This window comes from Amblyomma americanum, chromosome 1 (genome assembly GCF_052857255.1).
Source record: "Amblyomma americanum isolate KBUSLIRL-KWMA chromosome 1, ASM5285725v1, whole genome shotgun sequence".
Classification (NCBI taxonomy): domain Eukaryota; kingdom Metazoa; phylum Arthropoda; class Arachnida; order Ixodida; family Ixodidae; genus Amblyomma; species Amblyomma americanum.
Window position 1 is genome coordinate 533,348,856 of NC_135497.1, and position 20,955 is coordinate 533,369,810.

The 20,955-nt window shown below is 46.6% G+C and overlaps 1 protein-coding gene across 3 annotated transcripts in view; it reads left to right on the forward strand.

The window, feature by feature from the left end:
* Positions 1-10,268, forward strand: part of Gclm (Glutamate-cysteine ligase modifier subunit) — a 61,402-nt gene extending 51,134 nt beyond the window's left edge. For 2 of the 3 annotated variants that reach the window (XM_077650995.1, XM_077650996.1), the window contains one exon: positions 7,765-10,268. In XM_077650995.1, the coding sequence (XP_077507121.1) occupies positions 7,765-7,934 (170 nt within the window). In that variant the 3' untranslated portion in view covers positions 7,935-10,268. Of the gene's footprint in view, positions 1-700; positions 2,604-7,764 lie in introns of those variants that run through there. The other variant, XM_077650997.1, reaches the window with a different exon arrangement.
* The last annotated feature ends 10,687 nt before the right edge of the window (positions 10,269-20,955 follow it).

Sequence of the window (20,955 nt, forward strand, 5' to 3'; positions counted from 1 at the left end):
ACTGGTTGCCGAGAAGCATCGCACTTGATCATGCCCGGACCACAACCTGGTCACCACACTCTCCTACAGTAGTTCTTGTCATAAGAAACGTCACGTGATCGCTCTGTAGGGACGCCCCGTCCGATCAGATGGTGCCGCAACTTACCTCCTGCTAGGGTTCCTTGATGGGCCAGCGCTGCTTTCCAGGGTGGAGACACAACTCTCGTTGCTGCCAATTTGGTTTTACTTTCCCGTTTGGCTGCACTGAGCGCAGTGCGGCAATGGACCATTTTGAAAAGAAATTTTTCACTTATTTAGTGAAAATTACACATTTGGTACTCTAACAAGATAGAGTTGTACCAGAGAATGATCATGTTGTGGATTTGTCAGTTACGTAAAAGTGCCGAATATTTCACACCTCATCTTCTGAGAAACTTTATCCCTTGCGAACAGCCGTTACCTTCGGACAATGATTGTAGCATTTCTATGTAATTCATTGACCTGCATACCCTAAATTTAGAATACTTTTCCATCAATAATGAGGACTTTATTTGTGCTCTAGCACAGCTCCCCCCCTTCACTCTTGCCGGAACGAAAGAGACTGTAGAGTGTGAAGGAAAGGGGCCCCTTTCCTTTGTGTGATGCACAGTATAGTTTAAATCCCTCGCGCATGTGCCCGCATGTTCCACAATGTTTTTTTTTCCTTATCTCTGGCTCACAGTAACGGGGACGAGCAATTTTGTTGCTGGGACCGACGGCTCTCAAGGTTGAGGCAAAGCTGGTGTCTCTGGAAGACCGGAGCAGATGTTTCCATGAAATGAAGGCGACCTTTTTTCCTCCAACTCCCCTTTTATAGCTTATCCGAGAGTGTTAGCAGGCACTGCCCGGATGCAGTAATGAGCTGCCTGGGGTTGTCGGGCTCTTGGACAGAATTAGGTGTTGTTGCTCTGCTCGAGGGACGGGGTCCGCAATCCATACCCAATTTGCGTTTGTGTATTCCCGCACTTGATGTCTGGTCAAGGGGCTGTTTATCTTTCGCGCACGGGTGTGGATGTGGATGCATTAAAAAAAACGGCATGAAATGCTTCTATATGAGAGGGTCTTTGAATGGCAGGTGACGGCATCTTAGGTGTCGATAATGAGTTTGCCTCGTGAAAGGCTTGTCTTTCAGCCAGTAAACATAATTGACATATACTCCGTGTCAGCAAATATTTTGGCCAAGTGTGATCTGAGTGACCTTTTGTATAAAGATTGAATGCGTGCCTCCACAAAAAGAGTTATGGCGGTCATTTTAAAACCAATGAGAAGAAATAATAGTATCTTGCTGGTTTGGAGTAACGTCTGTAAGAAAGGTTTGGCATAAGACTGTCCCCATTACCGGGCCTTCCTCCTCAGAGTGAAGACCCTATTTAAACCCCGCCACTGATTAACGCTTTGCCCAGAAGAAGACAAGTCCTCTTGTCAAAACGTTAGCTAGCACCCTGAGACTTCCCTCTCTCTTGTTCACTTTGAGTGTCAAGAACAGTCTGCCCACCCTCACTCTACGATGGTTTGGAGGAAGTCTTTTTTTTTTCATAGTCATTGATCGGCTGAGTTCTAAACCACATCAGATCGAAATGGCTGTAGGCCAGTTCCGAAGGCAGGAACGCTGGGATTTAAAAAGGTGATTATCATTGTGTCAGGTTTCTTTGCGAATCAATCAGTTGTGATTATTTACTCCTGGCTTGTTTCTTTGTCTTTTATAAGCACTTAACCTACTGGTAAAATTTGTCTCGACTAATGTGACTTAGGTACTATAGGGAGGTGCCGTCACACTATATCATCAGCTAAGTCCACTGAGCATTACATAGACAGAGACGCAACAGTCTGCATGATTTTGGTGATGAACATGCCACCAAACGGAACCAATCAGGTAGATGTCAACATTTGTTTTGAGACGCGTCCTCAGCTGTGGTGGTGGACCATTTGGAAGAGAAATGTGCTGCTAATGCATGAAATTGTGCACATTTAGTGCTATAGTGAGGCAAAGAGATCTGATGGAATGTTGAAGAAGTGGATGTTAACTGCGCAAAAAATAGTTATTTGGAAATTCATCATCCGTGCTTCCCGAGAAACGCGGGACCTAGTTAGCAGCCGTTACGTTCGAACAACGAATGCAACCTAATCCTTCACAGTTCTGTGACCCAAATAGTCTAAATTATGACTAAGAAGAAAAGCATAGTAACCACTGTCTCTTTTGAGTGCAGCAGGTGCACTGAAGATAGCAACAGACCCATAACTTGTCGATCACCATGCAGTTGCAGCATCTGCATCACGCGTGAAATACGGTTATTGGAGAGATGGTAACTGCCATGAGCAAAACAAGTATATAGTGCCGATTTCTAGTTCTGTTACATTATTTCATTGGCTGCACTGCCGCACAGAGGCCACACCACACGCACAGCGCGTAGTAGGCGACCGGCGACAGCAAACCAAGATGGCTCTGCGAGGGAAAAGGGGTGGCATGGGGCGTGTCAAAGGACGTATTTTGGTGGTGGCGTTGGTCTTTGTGCGTTGATTTCTTGACGAATGTTGTGTTTTTGACGTCGAATGGTTTTTTGAATAAAGTCTTTTGGGTAGCCGTTCATGATGAGTTCTTTGAATATCATGCGTTGTTCTTTTTTTCTGTCAAGTTCTGTGCTGCAGTGTGTCTCAATTCTTCTGAACAGCATCTTCACCAATGGTCACTTTACCTTATGTCGGAGGTGTCAGCGAAAGCATCGATTGAATCCTGAAAAAATTGGGTCTCCAGGTTGCGCACAAGTCCACAAACACTGTTGCGCTTTGCCTACCTGTTCTCAAAGACCGGCCGCCAAGAGAAAAAGCCCAAGGCACTGTCTACCAAATTCCATGCGCCGACTGCGACGCAAGCTACATCGGCGAAACCAAGAAAGAATTCGGCAACAGAAGAACGACGTCCGCAAATTCGCAAGAGAGCGCAATCCAGTAGCCAAACATTCCGAGGACTCTGACCGTAGAATCAACTTTGAAGAGACCCGCATCCTCGGAACCGAAACAAATTACCACAAGAGGCTCCTTCTGGAATCCTGGCATATCCAAATCTCCCCGAACAATATCAACCACACAAAAGGAAACCTGCCCCCAGTATATGCCCAGGGACTTCGCTCTTCAACGCAACGAAAAAAAGTCGCCATTCAGCACCTCCCTGCAGTGCGCCAGCGTGACTGACAGCCTAAAACCCCTCCCCCACGCTTTGCGCGACACAGCTGTCCTTCTTTTCACCCCCCCTCCCCTCCATACTTAAAAGACGCTAGCTACTGCCCTCAGTCACCCGTGATGAAGGAGCCGAGTCGGCTTCGAAACGTTGGGTTAAAGTTATAATTTTGGTCGGAGATGTGCAGTTTATTATAAATGTAGTGTTTTGGACGTGACTCCCAGGTTGGTGGCAGTACAAATACGCACTCACAAAAAAAAAGATGCCAAGCGTGCCAAGGTTTCGCTGTTTTTGGGCATCTCAGAGAGTCAGCTTTATCTTCAGATGACTAGCGAAAGCAGCCTTGAATCCGCATTTAAACTCAGCGTTTTTGGAAAGCTGCCCCAGCAATTCTGATAAATGAGTAGACTGCCGCGTTTAGCAATCCAGGTTCTATCTATCCACTGTGATGGACAGTGTGCCCGCAGAAGTTTGCTGTAAGCCTGCCGTAGGTCGAGCCGCATATATACACAGCTGCAATGCTGCGTAAACGGTAGCACGTTCCGGTACTCTCTGCTAATCAGACTTGAGGTCATCCTGCGGCACATGCATGAGCATGAAATTAGTTTCCGACATATTTTTACCGCAGAGGTGCAAAAAAACTATTGCCTAAAATGGAGCAGCAAGATTCAGTCCGAATTTTGCTTCATCTCTCCGTGAGCACAGCGCAAAATACTATTAGCTTGAGCGACGGAATTCTCTTTTATGTAGAGCTCATTGGTACTGCAGTACTCACATATCTGGGAGGACACCAAACTGTGCCCTAAGGGAAAGAAAGTGAAATGAAAGTTGGTTTTAAGGGAAGGAAATTACTCTTGTCTCACATTTCTGGGTGGATGCCCCAAGCGAAAGAAAATGAAAGTTTGTTTTAAGAAAAGGAAGTGACGCCTGTCTCACATTGGGCCATTTCCTTTCCCCAAAAAGCCAATTTCTTTCTTCAATTTGGTTTTCTGACATTATCTGCTGGGTTTGGGTGGGGTTGTTTGGAACCAGATTTGATTCCATATCTTCGCACACAAGGAGCAATATTACAGTTGTAAATATCAGCGACGCTATATTAAATATATACTGTCTTGTGTGAGTGCCTTTAACGTTGTTTCGAAGAAAGCAAGATGCTTAATCAATAAAAAAAAATTCCTACTACTGTGTGTGCGTCAGTATGGCTATCTATGGAAACCGCCAGTCGCTCGATCACAAACGCAGCCAGGGAGATGCAGGTTTTCGCTCTCAACGAGGGTTAACTAGAGCTAAACCGCCAGCAATTTTTGACCTCTACTTAGCAGTCTCGGTTTTGCGGACTTCTTTTTTCTGTTGTTGCCTGCATATATGTCAACTTTTTAGTCCTTTCCCTCCATAGTGCATCCACATTTTTACTGTACAAATACCTGAACACTTTGGCTGCCCATCTCTTCTCTATTTTTTGTAGTTATCACTGTTGTCGCTTGCGGAAAACTGTCTGCATAAAAATGGCGAACTATGTGCTACCCAGCTCAGGGCTTTGTGAAACATAATTGACTGTGTTCACTATATGGCGCAAAAAAGCAACTTTTTTGCAGCAAGAAGAATGCTGAATCCGGCGGAAACAATGCAATCATTGCTAGGTGCAGCACACTCTCAGAAAAAAACCGAAAGTTTGCTTTGTGCACAGTTGTGTGCAAAGCGCCTTAAAGGGTTAGAATCAGCACTAGCTACAAACCAATTAGCCCAAACCAAAGTACTACTCGAACATATACCTTTTATACCTTTGAGCTCGGCGCCTGCAGGCAGCAGGCTTACAAATCTCGGACATCCGCCACTAACACAAGCCCCAACTTTGTTTCACTCTTCCTCGATATACCCTCTCCACATCAGGCAGCACCAAAGCCTTCTTCGCAGGTGCATTGCTCCATTGGCCCAGGCCTGGCGGCGGAACCAATTCACATTCTGTTTAACGGTTTATGTTTTACATAAACTCCAATGGAACGTGAACGGACAATCTCGTATAGTTGGAATTATCAGATCAATAAATTTCAAATTAACAAGCATTTATGTATTACTGTAGCGAAACACATCTAGTATACATTTAGTATGCATGTAATGCATGCACACTACTTACACAAACAGAAATATCCTTAAACACTGCTCAGTAGAAAGCTTGAGAGGACCATAGACACCTAATTTTAACTAAAATTTGAGTTTAGGCTAGTGTGTTGATACTTGAAACGTAAGAAGGAGGCGCAAAAAACGCAGCACAGAACACAGCAAAAATACAGAAACACAGGACGGGCGCTGATTGACAGCACCCTCGAATGACAAGTGCCTATGGCTGTGAGGCTAACTAATGTAATGGCAGACTTGTGCTTGGGCACTCGACATAGAAAAGTGCCCAATGTAGCAGAAATCCTTTCGAAACACAGAAACACGTCCGTCCTGTGTTTTTTCTGTGTTCTGTGCCGTTTTTTGCGCTGCCCTCTTATGTGTAACCTAATTTCAGTTGCGTATTTTCTTGTTTCAAATAATGTGTTACGCTTTAGAATACAGTCAACGACCGATTTTTAGCACTCTCTTGGGACCGTGAAAATGACCCGAAATTCAGCCAATCTGGAAAATCAAATTTCACCGAAAAAATCATGACTTATTATCAATATGCCGGAGGGAAGGGTCAGTTGTGTTGCACACATTCTAAAGCTCCTCATGACTAAATTTTGCCGCGCGACATGTGCACAGACGGGCGGCGACTGCTGTCACGAGCTCGGCCGCTGGCTGTGCTGCCCTCGGCATGTCGCCGATGAACGCACGGGTTGGGACAAAGTCTAAATGAGAAAGCGAACACGCTGCTGTGAAAACTGCACTGCGACCACAGTACGATAGGCCCGGAACGAGAACGTGATGATGGCGGAACAATTGGGAACGAGAAACAGCCGAAGCAAGCACTCCATTGGCGTTGGCCTTCGTCATTAGGCCTAGCAACCAGAGCCAATATCGGCATCGTATCCAGCGACGTCACTCTGCGGCAGCTTGCGTTTAATGAGAGGCGTCTTGCCTGTCATCAAAACGCCAGTTGTTTACGGTTTTGCGATAGAAAAGTCAGGGTTTCGTGCATTTTGTTGCGAGTACGTTGACCTCACTTTGAAATGCACCACCATTTCCTCCCGCGCTCGCTGTCTCCGTGGAGCCATACGCCTCTCGCACGGTTTGCTGCTGGCTTTTCAGGACGAAAGATTCGGCACAGATGAGTTCCGTGAACTCTGACTACTGTTCAAGTTCGTGCTGCGGATCACATTCAAGAACAGTACGAATTCGATACCACGCGGGCGCAATGTGCTGACTCGCGCAGAATTTCAGCATCGCAAGTTAAGAGGCTCCCTTTAAGCTTGAATTTTGTTTTCTTTTATCAAGTTTTCGATCTCTCGTGCAGTTTGAATTAATGAGGTCCCACTGTACGCATCATATGGTGGCTTGGGTACTGGCAGCGAGTGCAAATGAGGTCCGAAAAATCGAGCAGTCAGTTGCGGTGCGTCCGAAATTTTAGGCGCTCTTATACATTGGCGGCCATGTCGCGGTGCCGCGAAAAAGTCCGACTAATCAAGCATGTCCGAAAAATCGGGCGTCCGAATTTTTGGTCGTCGGCTGTACATGGTTCACAACTTGGTATTAGCCTATGACTGCTAAATAATTTAGAATTGAATATCTTCTTGGTGCTGTTTCAGTTTCTTGAACCAAACGATGGCCGTGAGGCATGAAAATAATTGACTGATGAGCACGACAGTCGGTAATGCAAAGTTTGAGCGCAGCTCTTCACGCGCCACTGCTAGCAGGTTGTGAGGCACGCTGCTAGCCACCCTTCGGGATCTTCCTGTGGCATTTTGCTGTTCTAATTGGACAACCGCTTGCGCTGAAAACGCCAACGACGATGCGGAACGGAGGAATGGGCGCTTAAAGCACAAACTCCAAGGGCGCTTTTCTGGGCGTACGCGCCCAGCATCGGCACTCTTGGTATACGCTAGAACCAGCCTGCCCTTGTGCTCCGCAGGAGACAACCAGCAAACCTAGGCGAGGCACCGACCTCTGTCCTTGCTAGATATCGGCGCCAGCGCACGGGTGCTTGCGGTCCAGTTTGCAGCAATCAGAGGATCACGGGGCTCTCGGCGACTCTTCTTTTCATGGCTTGAAGCTCTTTCATGTTTCCCCAACTTTTCTTTATTGTATTGTTTAAAAGGGCTTTGGAATGATTTTAATGGGCATAATATCATAGTGAAACAGATCTGTAGGGTAGTCTTTGTGGGTATTCGAGTCGAATTTGAAAGCTCTGTGTGGACCCTATAATTTAGAAACAATTTTTAAATAATAAGTTCTACATTTCTTGGTTGGTATGTTTTTTGTTCTGCAATCTATTGAAAATGTAAGAGCAGGGTTCTACTGCATCAAAAAGTGCATTCTAATTAATGGCTACACCACTGTTTCATTACTGGGCAGTTTTTTTGATTAAGCACGTTGTAGACACATTTGGAGGAAGCAGCTTGAATGAGTGCATTGTCCACTTCCTCTTGCAGTCTTGCTTGACCATGACGGCATGGCCCGCCTGCTCAAGGGCTACGTTGTAGACGACGACATCAGCCACTGGTCATCACCATGGGTGGCCCGCTACTCAGTGCTGGTCAAGTGCCGGGGCTTCCTTCAAAGCAAGGGTTACGTTGCCAGCTTGGTCAGGAAGCTGCAGTGATTGAAGGAGGTGCCGCCTGCTGGGGCTGCCACCCTGAAGCATCGGGAAGGATTGCAGCAGAGTCCGGAAAACATTGTGAAGGGTGTGGCTTTGTGCTTGATCGGCGATGAGGGCACCACTGTGTGGGGATGTCTGTATGGCACGCTCTTGTGCAAGGTTAAGGTTAAGCATTCTTCTGCACCACTGTTGTCTCTGCTGCACGGACGGTTTTGAAGGGAATGGCGCTGGAAAATAGACTGCATAGCTTGTGGAGGATACTAGCAGGTTGATGCTGAGCATTTCACCAGCATGCTTGCTCTGGGGCGCAGGGGCGCTAAAAACTGACCAGCTGGGTGGTGCGGCAGTGTAAAGCACCAGCTGCAACACCGGCGTCCCTTGGTGAAGAAACGCAGTAAAACTAGGTTATTTTAACAAACTTTGACAGCAGTGCTGTTTCTGTAACTGATGCTGCAGTGATGTGGCTCCATGTATGCATCATCAGACGTATAGCTTTGTCCTCAGCGCAGGGAGATGTTTCAACAGGCACTTGCATCCGCTGTACTGCTGGGACATTCTTGCCAATAGCTTACACACTGACACTTGACTCAGTGCGTGACGTATATTTGACAAAAGTGGAATGTTTGTTTTGCAGACTCGTGTGACTTGGATCACCTCAAAATTTTATGTATTGAATGGATGAAAATCCTGGTTATACGGATCCTTGAAATGCAGAAGGGTTACAATATTGTTAGTAGTACTCGTAAAAATAGTATTATGCAAGAAGTTTCTATGCTTTGCTAGCCACCGACATGCGACTGGTAAAACTATGGAAATGTTTACTCTGTGGATATATACATTTGTCAGCCATGCGATGCCTTAAAGGACTCCTGAAGATGTGAATTTGCTTTTCTACTTCTCAAAATGAGCACAAGCCGTCTGTGGAGAAGGATGAAGCTGTAGGCAGGTTAGATTGCAGTTACACTTTTCAGCCCAAATGACCACACATGCACTGCCCTGCAATCTGGAGAGCATGAGTAGGCATTGATAAATCCTAGCTATTTTTTCCTCATAATATAAATGTTTAATAATATATTACCCTGCACAATGACCCCCAAATTTCCATAAATTTTTCAAGCATGTTCATTATGCGAGTATTCTAGTTATGCATCTGAGTTCTCAGTCTAAGGGTGTAGGAAACATGATTGAGAGTAAAAATCAATAGCCGACATGCCCACAGCAATCACTGTACTGTTTGCTTTTGTAATGAAACTTATTCCCCTGGCCCCAAAAAGCAAAATGCCAGTTATGAGAAAGTTGGGCATATGATGCATTTTCTCACGCACTGTATTTATAAGATTGTAAGTGGACCCCCCATATCACATGTCAGGAAAAGAAAAGGCGTGCCCGTGGGTACATTCCAAAATGAAAATGTATTAGTCATTGGGCTACTCGTCTAAGCTTGTGCAGTCGTCATTGCTGTGCGGTCCCACAGCACATTGCTATGGCGGCTTCACACTGGCCACTCACAAAGTTCACGCGACATGTTTAAATTGATTTGTTACGCTCCCTCCCCTCTTTCCTAGTGCTTCGGAAACCATAGCTAATTGACCGAAATCGGCCGCGTGACGTTTGCAGCTCACCAGTGTGAATCTGCCTTAACCTCATCGTCCAGAGAAATCCCACACTTCGCAAACAACTGCACCACAACATCACGTCTAACAGCTGAAAATTTTGCCTCGCTGCAGCTGTCACACCGTTCCGAAACGTCGAACTTTCAGCCCGGCACGCAGTTGTTTGTTTCCTCGGCGTAAAGAATGACAGCCATCTTGAGTGTAGCTGTGAACGAGTGCCGAAAGCTTACCCCGGAGCACAAATGACGACTGACGAACACTGCATTAAAAACTGGCAAAACGTGGCCGGCAGTCAAATCAAATGCGTGAAACAGCTAGAGAAAAAGTATGCATGAGCAGTGTCGGCTCTTCAATAAGCTAGTGATGCTCCCTGGAAATGCAGTGGCCTAGATGGGGCAGTGCAGCAGGTTCCACTTTCCAGGCGACCCTTGCAGCGTCGGCAGTAGCGGCGGCGCTGCGGTCGAGCTCTCTTCTAAGCGAGGCGGCGAAACTACTGTAGCGAATGCCTCGCGTTTCACGGAGGAGCTCGTATGATCTTATCGCACGCAAGTGCTTTTCTTGAAAATTACCGTTTGTAAGAGTTTATTTCAAATTCTTTGGTTACAGCGAAGAAATTAAATGCAAAGTGCATTCGGTAGATACAAAGCACCCGCTGAAACGAACTTGGTGTCTCTGTATCCACCACTGAAATGTGGCTGCGGTAATAAACGCGTTAAAAATGAAATTGAAGCTCTGCAATAGCGCGGCAGTTTTAGTTGCTTTTATCCAATTAGTAGTTACACTGCACACTTCCCGAAGTTTGGTAGATCTTTTCACAAGGATATTGGAGATCTCAAAACTTGTGCAAATTATTAACACCCAACAGAACTAACTGGATGGTATGACAAAAAGAAGCTAAACACGTACTACGTTAGATGGTAAATTCATGCAATTATAAAAGTGCAGATCGAATCCATCCATGGAATAAACAAATCTGAGTCTTGGAATACGCCCGCACAAGCAATTTATTCTCAAGAGCTTAACGCCACCATATGAATCAGCTGCAGAAATTAACCAACACAAACATTGAAGCAGAATGCAAAGAGGGAAACTTCAAACAAATGGCAGAACAACTGCTTTAGTTTAAGAGACCATGCATAGGAGGAGTGTTTGCAAGGTTATGTTGCAAGAAACACAAGGACGCAGTCTGTGCACATCCATTTATGCTTACAATCTGTATAAGTAAACCCTCCACCTAGGTCAGCCTGCTGAGCTTGAGGTGCTTGGCGGAGTTATGCTTCTTCGGGAGATTTGATTTGTTGACTTCTTTCAGAAAAAAAAAAAGAAGCCTCATGGTGATATAAAAGCCTACAATTTGTGAATCGCCGCCGCGGTGGCTCAGTGGTTATGGCGCTCGGCTGCTGACCCAAAAGACGCGGGTTCGCTCCCGGTCGTGGGGGTCGAATTTCGATGGAGCCGAAAGTCTAGAGGCCCGTCTACTGTGCGATGTGAGTGCACGTGAAAGAACTCCAGGTGTTCGAAATTTTCGGAGCCCTTCACTACGGCATCCCTCATAGCGTGAGTTGCTTTGGGACATTAAACCAAACAAAACAATTCACGTTGTTAGGCTATTTACGAGGTCTTTCCATCCAACCTCTAGTGGAGCAGCTTTATGAATCATCTGCAGAACATCCATAATGCTTTCACAGTGCAGTTTCCGTGCGCTAAAGCAATTCGTAAAGACGTCTTCTAAGCGTGTGATGAACCTGAACAGTTCGAGTGAGGGGTACACCAAGCCACCACGGTCGTTGTGCTTTATATATTCCGCTGCAGCTAAGCGGCACTATTCCTGTGCCGGGAGCAAAAGACGGTCGGTGCAAGACGGACACTTGGTTGGCAATACACACTTATTTGCCACAAAACCAGCAATGTGGCATATAAGCCTAGAGTCACTCCTCCTCACGGTGTAGGGATGGTCCACAGGTTCTCCTGAAGCCGATGGAGGTGCCGGCTTGTCTGTGCAAGATTTGACAATGTCCACCAGTTTCTGTTTTGCAGTTTTTTCTTGGTCTTCAACGCTGAGGAGAGAACTGATAGTAACTCCCATGAACATTGGCTCCTATAACACAGCAGGCGAGGTTGTTAAATGATAAGCAGTTAACTGTGGGCAGAGACTGCTGTGGTTGGGTGTGCATTGAGCCCGACGACATCCTTACTATGCTGAAAAAATTCTCAATCTTCTCTCGGCTGAGCGAGGATGTCAGAACATAGCTGAATCCAACCACTTTTTTCAGGTAGTTGAGCAGCTCTATTGCACTAGTAAGAGTCATCCTTAGCACCTCTGGAATGGACACACTTCGGAACTGCTGCTTGTCGGCATGAGTCCCCCATAGATTTAGAAAATCGAGCATTTCTTTTATGATTTCCACTTTAGCAGAGTCTGGCCGTGGAGCTTCTGTGGCATATCTGCTAGTCATAACAGCTATCAAAGATTTCATTCCCATAAACAATTTCTCTGTAGCTTGAATGTTGCCACACTCTCTCGAGCTGAGTGTGGTATGAAAAAAATGCCTGCAGTGGACCATGTCCGAATAGCGGAAAAAGCATAACTTGCTCTGATTTTATCAAAATTGTTGGAAGCTAAGTGAACAGTGGTTATACTTGGCATCGTGGCCGAATTTCTGTCCAGTTTGTAGGCTTCTTTCACAAACTCCACTGAAACTAGTCCCTCAGGAGTATTCAGCGAAGTTGTCAGAAGTTGGTTGCGATTGTTTTTTACGAGATGAGGAAAATAATAAAAGTAAAGAAAGCGGCTGCTGTCCACTGGGTGCACAGTCTTTGCAGACCACTTCTTTCGCATATATGTTGAATTTTCGCCACATCGCTCTGTTCTATACAGCTACATCACAGATTACGTAGACCACCAATAAGCCAGCCTTCTCTGCCAAAACTGTAGCCTCCAGCACGATTTTGGCTAATAGGTCACCTCTGACATTCTCATGACTACCAAATGTCCCAAGCACCTGTGTCCAGCTGCCCACAAGTGGCACAAACAAGACGACAAGCCCGTGATTGCAGGGCAGTGATTCTTGGCCCTTAGGCGTGTACTGTGCCAAATCTACAAAGCCTTCAATCTTGCCTTCACTGCTTACAGTCAAGTGCTCGGAAAGCTTCATTTCGTCAATGACGACACCTCCGTGCCTGTGCATAGTGTCAAGTCGGGCTACTTTGGTTTTCAGCACACTCAGCATCTTTTCATTGAAGCCATAGCCAGTTCTGTAGCAAGCAGTGCACTTGTGTATTGTTGTTTCGCTTGGAACTGCAAGGATGTTTTGCTTTCTCATGTACTGATACAACTTTGGGCTTCCTATCTAGAGCAAAATGCACTCCAGCATCCATTCATTGTCGTATCGCATTCCACATAAACTCTTCCTTTTTGCTGTTTCAAAGCACTGTTTGACGGCAAGATGCTGTTTTGGAGGTTGTGATTCTATCTTTGCTGCTAATGCTTCTTCAGTACTAGCAGAAGACTCATTTTTCAGTCTCTGAATGTGTTCTTCAAGGCTTCCTAGCCTCAACAAGAGCCTCTTGTTTCTGCGCGTGCATACCTTCAGCTTCCGCTCGGCACTTCCACAGGTGTTAGCCGTTGCTTTCTTACGCTGCTTCAGTCGCGACTGCTGCGTAAGGAGGGCTTTTCTTAAATACTCGCAGCTGATGCAAGACATCCCCTCCCGAGCACATTTTCGAGTGGAAAGCAGCATCACTGTTTACAGTGAAAAACACTGCTTTTTCTTTGCTGACGTCCCCTGTGTCGGTGTTCAGAGAACAAGACGTAAAACACGCTCCCTCAGCGTTACGTGGCTCATGAAACGTCCAGTACTTATCAGGCAGTCTCGCTTCTTTCAAGGAGGCAACTGTTACAACGGTGCCTTCATTCGTCGTGGGCTCGTCCAAGCCATCAGGCTCATCTGTAGTAGACAGTCAAGGCTTTTTTCTGGGCACGACATCCTCTGCAGATTTCCGGTTCCTTTCATTTCTTTTAGGAGGCAAGTGCTTGCTTAAATATGAGGCAACGTCCGGTGTCAGCGTCTGGATCCCACGCAGAATTCGTACCTCTGTGCCGTTAACATAATGACCATAGTCCCTGACAATGAAATGCTTCTCAAAATGTAACTCACAAACAGCACAATCAGGTGCGAGTCTCCTGTCATCTCTACAAAGGTTGCGTTCCCACACGCTTCTCTCCAGGTCGGCAGGCGCTTTGAATAATGCGAGTTTGGCCGTTTACTTGATCTGGGATTATTCTGTGTTGCGCCCCAGTGCAAAACAATGGTTCAGGCGTTGCTTCTGAGCCATTCGGGCGTTGTAGTAGCCAACATTCACACACAAAAAAAAACTAGAAGTACCGCCTAACAAGCACAGTGGGCGTCCATTTCCACGTGCAGAATCAGCGGTCACATTCAAGATTGGTCGACTGCAGTGCCGCCATTCTGTTCACCACCAGCGGTGTCCGGCTCTATGGGCTGCGCCTCTGCCCACTGCACTGCCCCTTCTAGGCCACTGTATCAGAAGCGCTGCCATTACGAGTGATGGTGCCTCCACGATTTGAACAGCGGCCCTTCCATCAACTATTGACACTCCCATGAGCACCGAATGCGCAGTTAAAAGTAAAAAAAAAAGTGAAAATTCCTCCAAACAAGTGTACAGAATAGCCAAATGCTACTGGCTAGAACCATAGAGCAAACATAAAATTGCAACCATGCCATGGCATCCGTGATATCTGGTTTATCTCCCCTTTGTTTATGGTGCCTTGCTTTGGTTTTGATGGTTAGTCGACCCCCCCCACCTCGGATTTTCAAATAAAAAAATTGGTCAACTTACAATTGTGTTATTGCGATTGTGCCATCATCGTAAAGAGTTCTCATTGTAGCTCTGAAGTATCCGCATACAAATGCGCTCCATTTCCGCCTTATTCAAATAAGTCTCCCTGCGATTTGAATTGGTGCTTTGACGCAAATGTTTATATTATCATGTTGTGGCCTGTGCTTTTCCAAATACGTGCTAGCTTGAGCTAAGCGGAGTTGTATATAGAGGGTGAACATTTTCCAGTGAAAATTTTAGCAAACAATTGACTGGACGGTTACCACTATGTAACACGAGATGAGGTTCAGCGACAGCTGTTAAGGTATTTATACTTCACCATGCGCTGAGGCACAGAATATGAGAGCTACTTCATGCCTCTTTAGTTGCAGAGCGCTACGCATACTCGTTTTTCAACTAGCTCTTCTCTCCAGTCGGCTGCTCTAGGTGCGCGATGCCCCCAATGACACTCTCCTTGGGCAGCGTGTTTTTTGCAGCAGCTGCTGCAGATAGACCGTGCTACATTCCTCGGCTTGACATACTCTCCCTCCTTCTGCCATGGTAACTACCCTCCGGATGGTTCAAGTGGCAACCACCCTCTGGTTGCGCATTCCTATGCTTTAGCCATAGCCTCCTCCTTTCACGGTGACCATCGTCCGGCTGGGGATTCCTCCATTCTCACAATACCAGCTGCCTTCCATGGTAACCACCCTCCGGTTGGTTCCATTAGCAACAACCCAGCAGTTACACATTCCTACGCTCAGGTGATATCCTCCTCCTTCCACCCTCCAAGTGGTTCCCACTGCAACACACCCACAGGTCATGCCGACTACAACATACTACTAGTGTTATGATGCAAAACCGAGGAATGGGCATTTAACAGCGGTTGTTATAAAAAGATGTTGGGTTGTAATCGGTGTCTTTTAAGGCAGGAGTACCACGGCGGCCATCTTGGGCGAGGCATTAGTTCAGCTGCCAGGGCGGCTTCACTTGTCCGTGAAGTGGAAAAAATGCTGTAATTTGGCATTGCCAGCCGAATGGAGTGATATGTCAGAGAAGAGAGACAATCCTCCCAACAATGACGACTGTCTGAACTTCTTTCGTTTGCCGTATTCCTTAGTGGCTGTGGTACGTTGTGATCATGCCGGCTGTGTGCTAGCAATCGTGATTCTCTTTGAGAAGGTATTGTTTCGAGTATGCGGAAGTCGGTATAGGGGGCATTCACAAGCGGCAGCATGCAATGCGTTGTGGGTGCCGTGCCGTATTGGTGTCCTAGCTCTCAGCAGGTGAGCGGTAGGCTGCATGCGCGACGCTACGCCATCTAGCTGTCGCAGGCAGTCTGGTATACTGCACAGTTGCTGCCCAGAAGGACCACCTCGAATGTCATGGCATCACAACCTCCCATTTACGTGTCAACATTGTTGTCAAAGTGTTGGGGTGTGCCACATGGACAAAGTCAAGTTGTGTGGGTTTGATCCCGTTATGCGTGTGCAGGTACGTGTGCTTCAATTGCAGACAGGTGGTCATGCTTGAATGCATCAGACATCTTTGAATTTCTGGTGTTGAGAACAGACTTCCTAACAAGGAACTAGCTTATGTCACGGAAAGCCTTAGAAGGCCACAATTTTTTAGCAAGCAGCTGGGTGTGAGAACCATGGATGAAGTGTCAGCTGACCACTGCTCCTCGCAGCAGAGGTAAGTGATTTTTGCATGCTCTTGTTTCCGTAAGCAAATGTTGAGGTTCAGTTTCAAATCCTGTATAAACCTACAGTGCAAGTTTGGGTAGCTGCCAAGGGTGACGGGCAAGTCATGGCAGCCCGCTGTACTCTTAGTAGGATTGGAACTTAGACGAGTTAGGGCAAATGCATATTAGGTGGAACAGTGCAACCAAACGAAAGGCAAAGAACAAGTTTTGTTTGTTCTTCTATCTTGTCCGGTTGCACTGTTCCACCCAGTACGCCACTGTACCTGCATAGCTAATAATGTAGAGGCATGTGCACAAGCAGTTGCGCTTCTGTTCTGCATAGAGTATGTCGCGTGTGCTCGGCAAGAGCATTCATGTACAGGTGGCGAAAACAAGTGGCTTCCTCCACACATAAGGAATGTGGACATATGGCTGATTGCCGAAATGTATTTTTCATCTTCTGTTATGAAAAAACACCGGTTATATGTCCAGTAAACACCACCTCCATCAAAGCCGTCCATACGACCAGCTGAGTCTGTGCCGACGAAAGAAGAATGGAGCTCATTTTTTTTACTGGCTTGATAGAGGCTGGTCATCGACCAGCAGTTGCAAGTGCGGATCCCACCTACATCACCCAATTGTGCCACTAGCAAGGAGTTTTAAAGGAGCAGACCTTCAGCTCTACAGCTGCACAGCACAAAGCTTCAGCTATGAAGATGTAATGAAACACTGCGAGAATGTGTGCAACACTCTAAACATGAACAAAAATGCGGCGGCCAGCATTGAAGCACACACCACTAAACTGGCTATGTGCACACAGGTTCGCGTACAGAGCTGGCTGTGTAACGGGTCATTGCGTAATGATGTATGTCTTACAGAATTGATTCACCTTCAGTAAGTTTAGTTAAGTGGTTCTGCTACCCACATGGCAAAATCCTTGTGCAGGCGGTGAAGTACGACACACAGAGAACCAGATGCCCTTGCAAAGTACAAAGAGGTAGCTGTACAAAGGCATCACAGTGTACAGTTTGAGGATGCTGGCCTGCTAATATCTAAGAGCATGTTTTTCTTGCAGCAACACCAGGCTTGTGTGTGAAGTGTAGTTGCTGTGGCAGAGGGCTTGTCGAAGTGAAGTGTCCGTGGACATTAAAGTGGACAGTTCGGTGAACTTTTGCACGATGGAAACAGCTGCGTTTCAGAGTCTGAAAGTACAGTTTAACTGAAATAGCCCAAGTATTACTACCAGTTAAGTGCAACTTCAATTTCTTGTTTGCAACAGAAAATACTGTGATTCCATGTTGTTGGGCAAGACCAAGGTGAATGATAAAAGGATATAGCTAGACAAGTTTTTGGCCTCATTAATATATGTTGCTGATTTGTTATTTCATCAAGTCTTGCTGCCCGAGATGGTAGCACATTGGTTCGCAAGTCCTCTAGAAGCATCAGCTGCCACTGCTCAGGGAGCTTGTTCCAAAGGTGCCAATAAAAATTAGAATTGGACCCCTCATGTGGGTAAGACTTCTGTGGCATAAACTGCCGCTCCTGAGAAGTGCCAGCAAAAAGGAGACTCTAAAAGTGACGCAAGTGACATGGAGTACTGCATTTGCAGAGGACCAGAAGGAAAAATAGCATGCGACCATTTAAAGTGTGCAATAACTTGGCGTATGGGAATTAAGAGGTCTGCAAAAAGGGACAAATGGCACTGCGGGTCAGTGGTGTAAATCGCGGGGAGAGGGGGTGACGGGGGTGCTGACCACTCTGCCTCTGCATTGGGGTGGGGAACACCCTCCTCCCCACGAGATTTGACCCAGGACTATTCGGTGGGCATCGAATTACTAGCAGCACACACAACACGGGGAAGCAGCAGCAGCGAGGACGTCTTTTCCCTTCTACAGAATGGCTAAGCAGAATCATATGTTCAAAAACAGTGCTCTCGTAATTAGGTTTGGTTTATGGGCTTCAACGTCAAGGCGACTACGGCTATGAGGGACACCGCGCAGTGGAGGGCTCCGGATAATCTAGAGAAACGGGTTCTTTAACGTCCACCGATATCGCACAGTATGTGGGCTTCTAGCGTTTTGTCTCCATCGAAATATGACCTTCGCAGCCAGGATCGAATCCACGTCTTTCGGGTCAGCAGCCGAGCACTGCAACTACTGGGCCACCACGGTGGCTCTCTGATAATTATAATGTCCGAACAATTAAAGGACATGCTGTTACTACGTGTGATTATATTTAACTTCAAGCCTCTGCTTTTTGGCATCGAGTGAATCAGTCACGACAGAAGTCCACGCCTCCTGTGAGCAAAAAATAAAGGAACATGGAGGCAGTGAATATAGAGCGAGAAAGCGATAATGGTTAAAGGCTGTATAAAATAGCACAACTGCCGAACTGGAATGTTCAACCGGCACAACGCAGGCTTTACACTTGAGGAAAGCTACGAAACATACTCTGTTCTAGAGGTCTGCATGGGCTGGTGATCTGACCGCGGCTCGTCATTTTCTCATGGCTGGCCTGGCCAGACTCAGTGCTCATTAGGTAGGGCCTTGCCATTTTTTCCTCGCCAAGTAGCCTATCGGAGAGACAGGCAGGACGCACAGAGGACAAAAACCGCCACTTTTCGAAAAAGCTGGTTTAGCACCTTCCTTGCTGCAGAGTGTGCTGCAGTTTAACACTGTGTTCAGCTGTGGTGATAGCCTAGTGGCCTCGCCGCAGCGGCCTTTGAAGCTGTTCATGTACCGTTTCATCACCCCCGTTATTTATCCACATCATCCAACCACTTCTAGTGTGAACCCCTGTATTCTATGCTCGCCGCCCTCATCATTAAATATCATGACTGCAGATTTTTCCTTACCATAAAATTGAAACCTAATCTATCTCCCTCTGTACCACAGAAGTTAATCAACTTCTGCAAGTCTTTCTTGTCAGCCATTAGCACTATTTCACCTGCATAAATTAGTCCCGATAATGACTGTTTAATCCATTCTCCTTGCTTGAAAAAAAAACAAAGGTTGAAGCCTAGTTCGCTCCTCTCTAGTTTGGTCTCTAACCCTTGCATGTACAACATGGACAACAAAGGGACAGAGGACATCCTTGCTTAAGCCCACGTATCTCTGTAGGCTCTGATGCATTTTTTTTTTTCAGATTTTATAAGCATTCTGTTACCTTTCTATATACCTTTTAAAAGATTAATTACTGCATCTTCCACATCCAATGTGCCCAGTATGTCCCACAGATCGTCTTGAATAACGTTGCCGAAGGCTCCCCTGATATCCAGAAATGCTAGCCATAGGGGCCTGTGTTCGTTTTCAGCAGTCACTATATAATGCGTCAAATGAAAACAGATTGTCCTAGCTCCAACCTCCTCTGTTTCCGGAACCCATTGTGTAGCTCCCCTAGCACCCCCTCGTTCTCCACCCAAGCCTGCAGTCTGTCCTTTATAATCTGCATCATCACCCTAGCTGTAGATGTCACTGTTATGGGACGGTAGTTACGTCACCTTTGTCCCCCTTGCCCTTATATATCATGTTCATACTACTTGATCGTCATTCTTTGAGGGCTTTGCCATCCACTAACATTTTGTCTACCTCTATTAATGTTTTCTTGTATTTTGGTCCTAGCTTCTTTATGAACATAATCGGAATACCATCTGGTCCTGTCGACGTGCCACTAGCAACCTTCTCTTGTAATGCGAGCGCATGGTTGCGCTCTGTGGAGGTCCACTGCGTCCGACACGGCCGCGCATCGAAGCGAAGTCTGGCGAAGTGGCAGATGACGCGAAGCGCCACGCTCAGGTCCAACTTCTCCTGCGCCACTCGTCTGCGGCCGTGTCGGACGCAGTGGCCCTCCAGAGTGTGCAGCCACGCACTCGCGTATGGAAGCGCTGCTCGCTTCGATTGACGAATGCCTCGGGGACTGCAGACCACCATGCCTGATCATATATCTGACCATTGCAACACGTTCTAATGAATTCACATTACTAACTTGCCTATGGGCACCGTGCAGGAAACCAGGGGGAAGCACTCTCGGCGAACAAGCAGCGCCACCGGTGGCCGCCGGAGCAGATGCGTTGGGAGAGTCGCGGCCGCCTGGGTCGGGCGCGCGCCCAGTTTGCGGCGGCCGTCGGCAAGTTTTCAGAGATTGTTGCAGCGAAGTGGTGGCGATTTGACCTAGTTGGAGTGACACAGCGATAAATAAACAGTGCGGGAACATGAAGACACCACACAGAGAGACATGAATGAGCCCTCGTTTTATGCTGGGCGTCTGTTTCCAAGTAGCAAAGCACGAGAAACGGAGCAGACGACACAAGGAGAAGGGTGCCCAAGGGCAAGAAGCAACACGCAGCAACGGATTGAATGGAGGGGATAAAAATACGATGAAGAAAGAAGTAGAAAAATACAGAACAAGATTTGTGGCACCCCCCACATGTGGTACAACGCGACAAAAAGCCAGCCATGAGCAAGTCGATCAAGCGGGACGGCCGGATTGTTGTGAGAGGTGGGAACGCACTTGGGCAAAAGCTGCGAGAATGAAAAGAAAAAACGCTGCGAAGGAAGTGGCGGTGGAGAAGGAAGGAAAGGGACGGAAGAAAAAGCGGAATGAACGGAGGGGGAGCTGAAACGGAGAAAAAAATACCAGAAGCTGACGAAAGGCCTGTAAATTCGCGTATGTCGGCCAGCTAGGCTCATAGAAAGCGACATCTCCTTGCCTGCAGGGACTCCGGAACTTTTTTGGGAGTGGGGGGGCAAGCCTGGTCGTGTTTCTGTCGTATTTACTTATGTATTTATTTTTGTCAATATTTTATAATTATAATATTCTATTGTTATTTATTTATGTTACATTTCATTAATGATAATGTTAATATTATCATTAATTAATAATATTATTA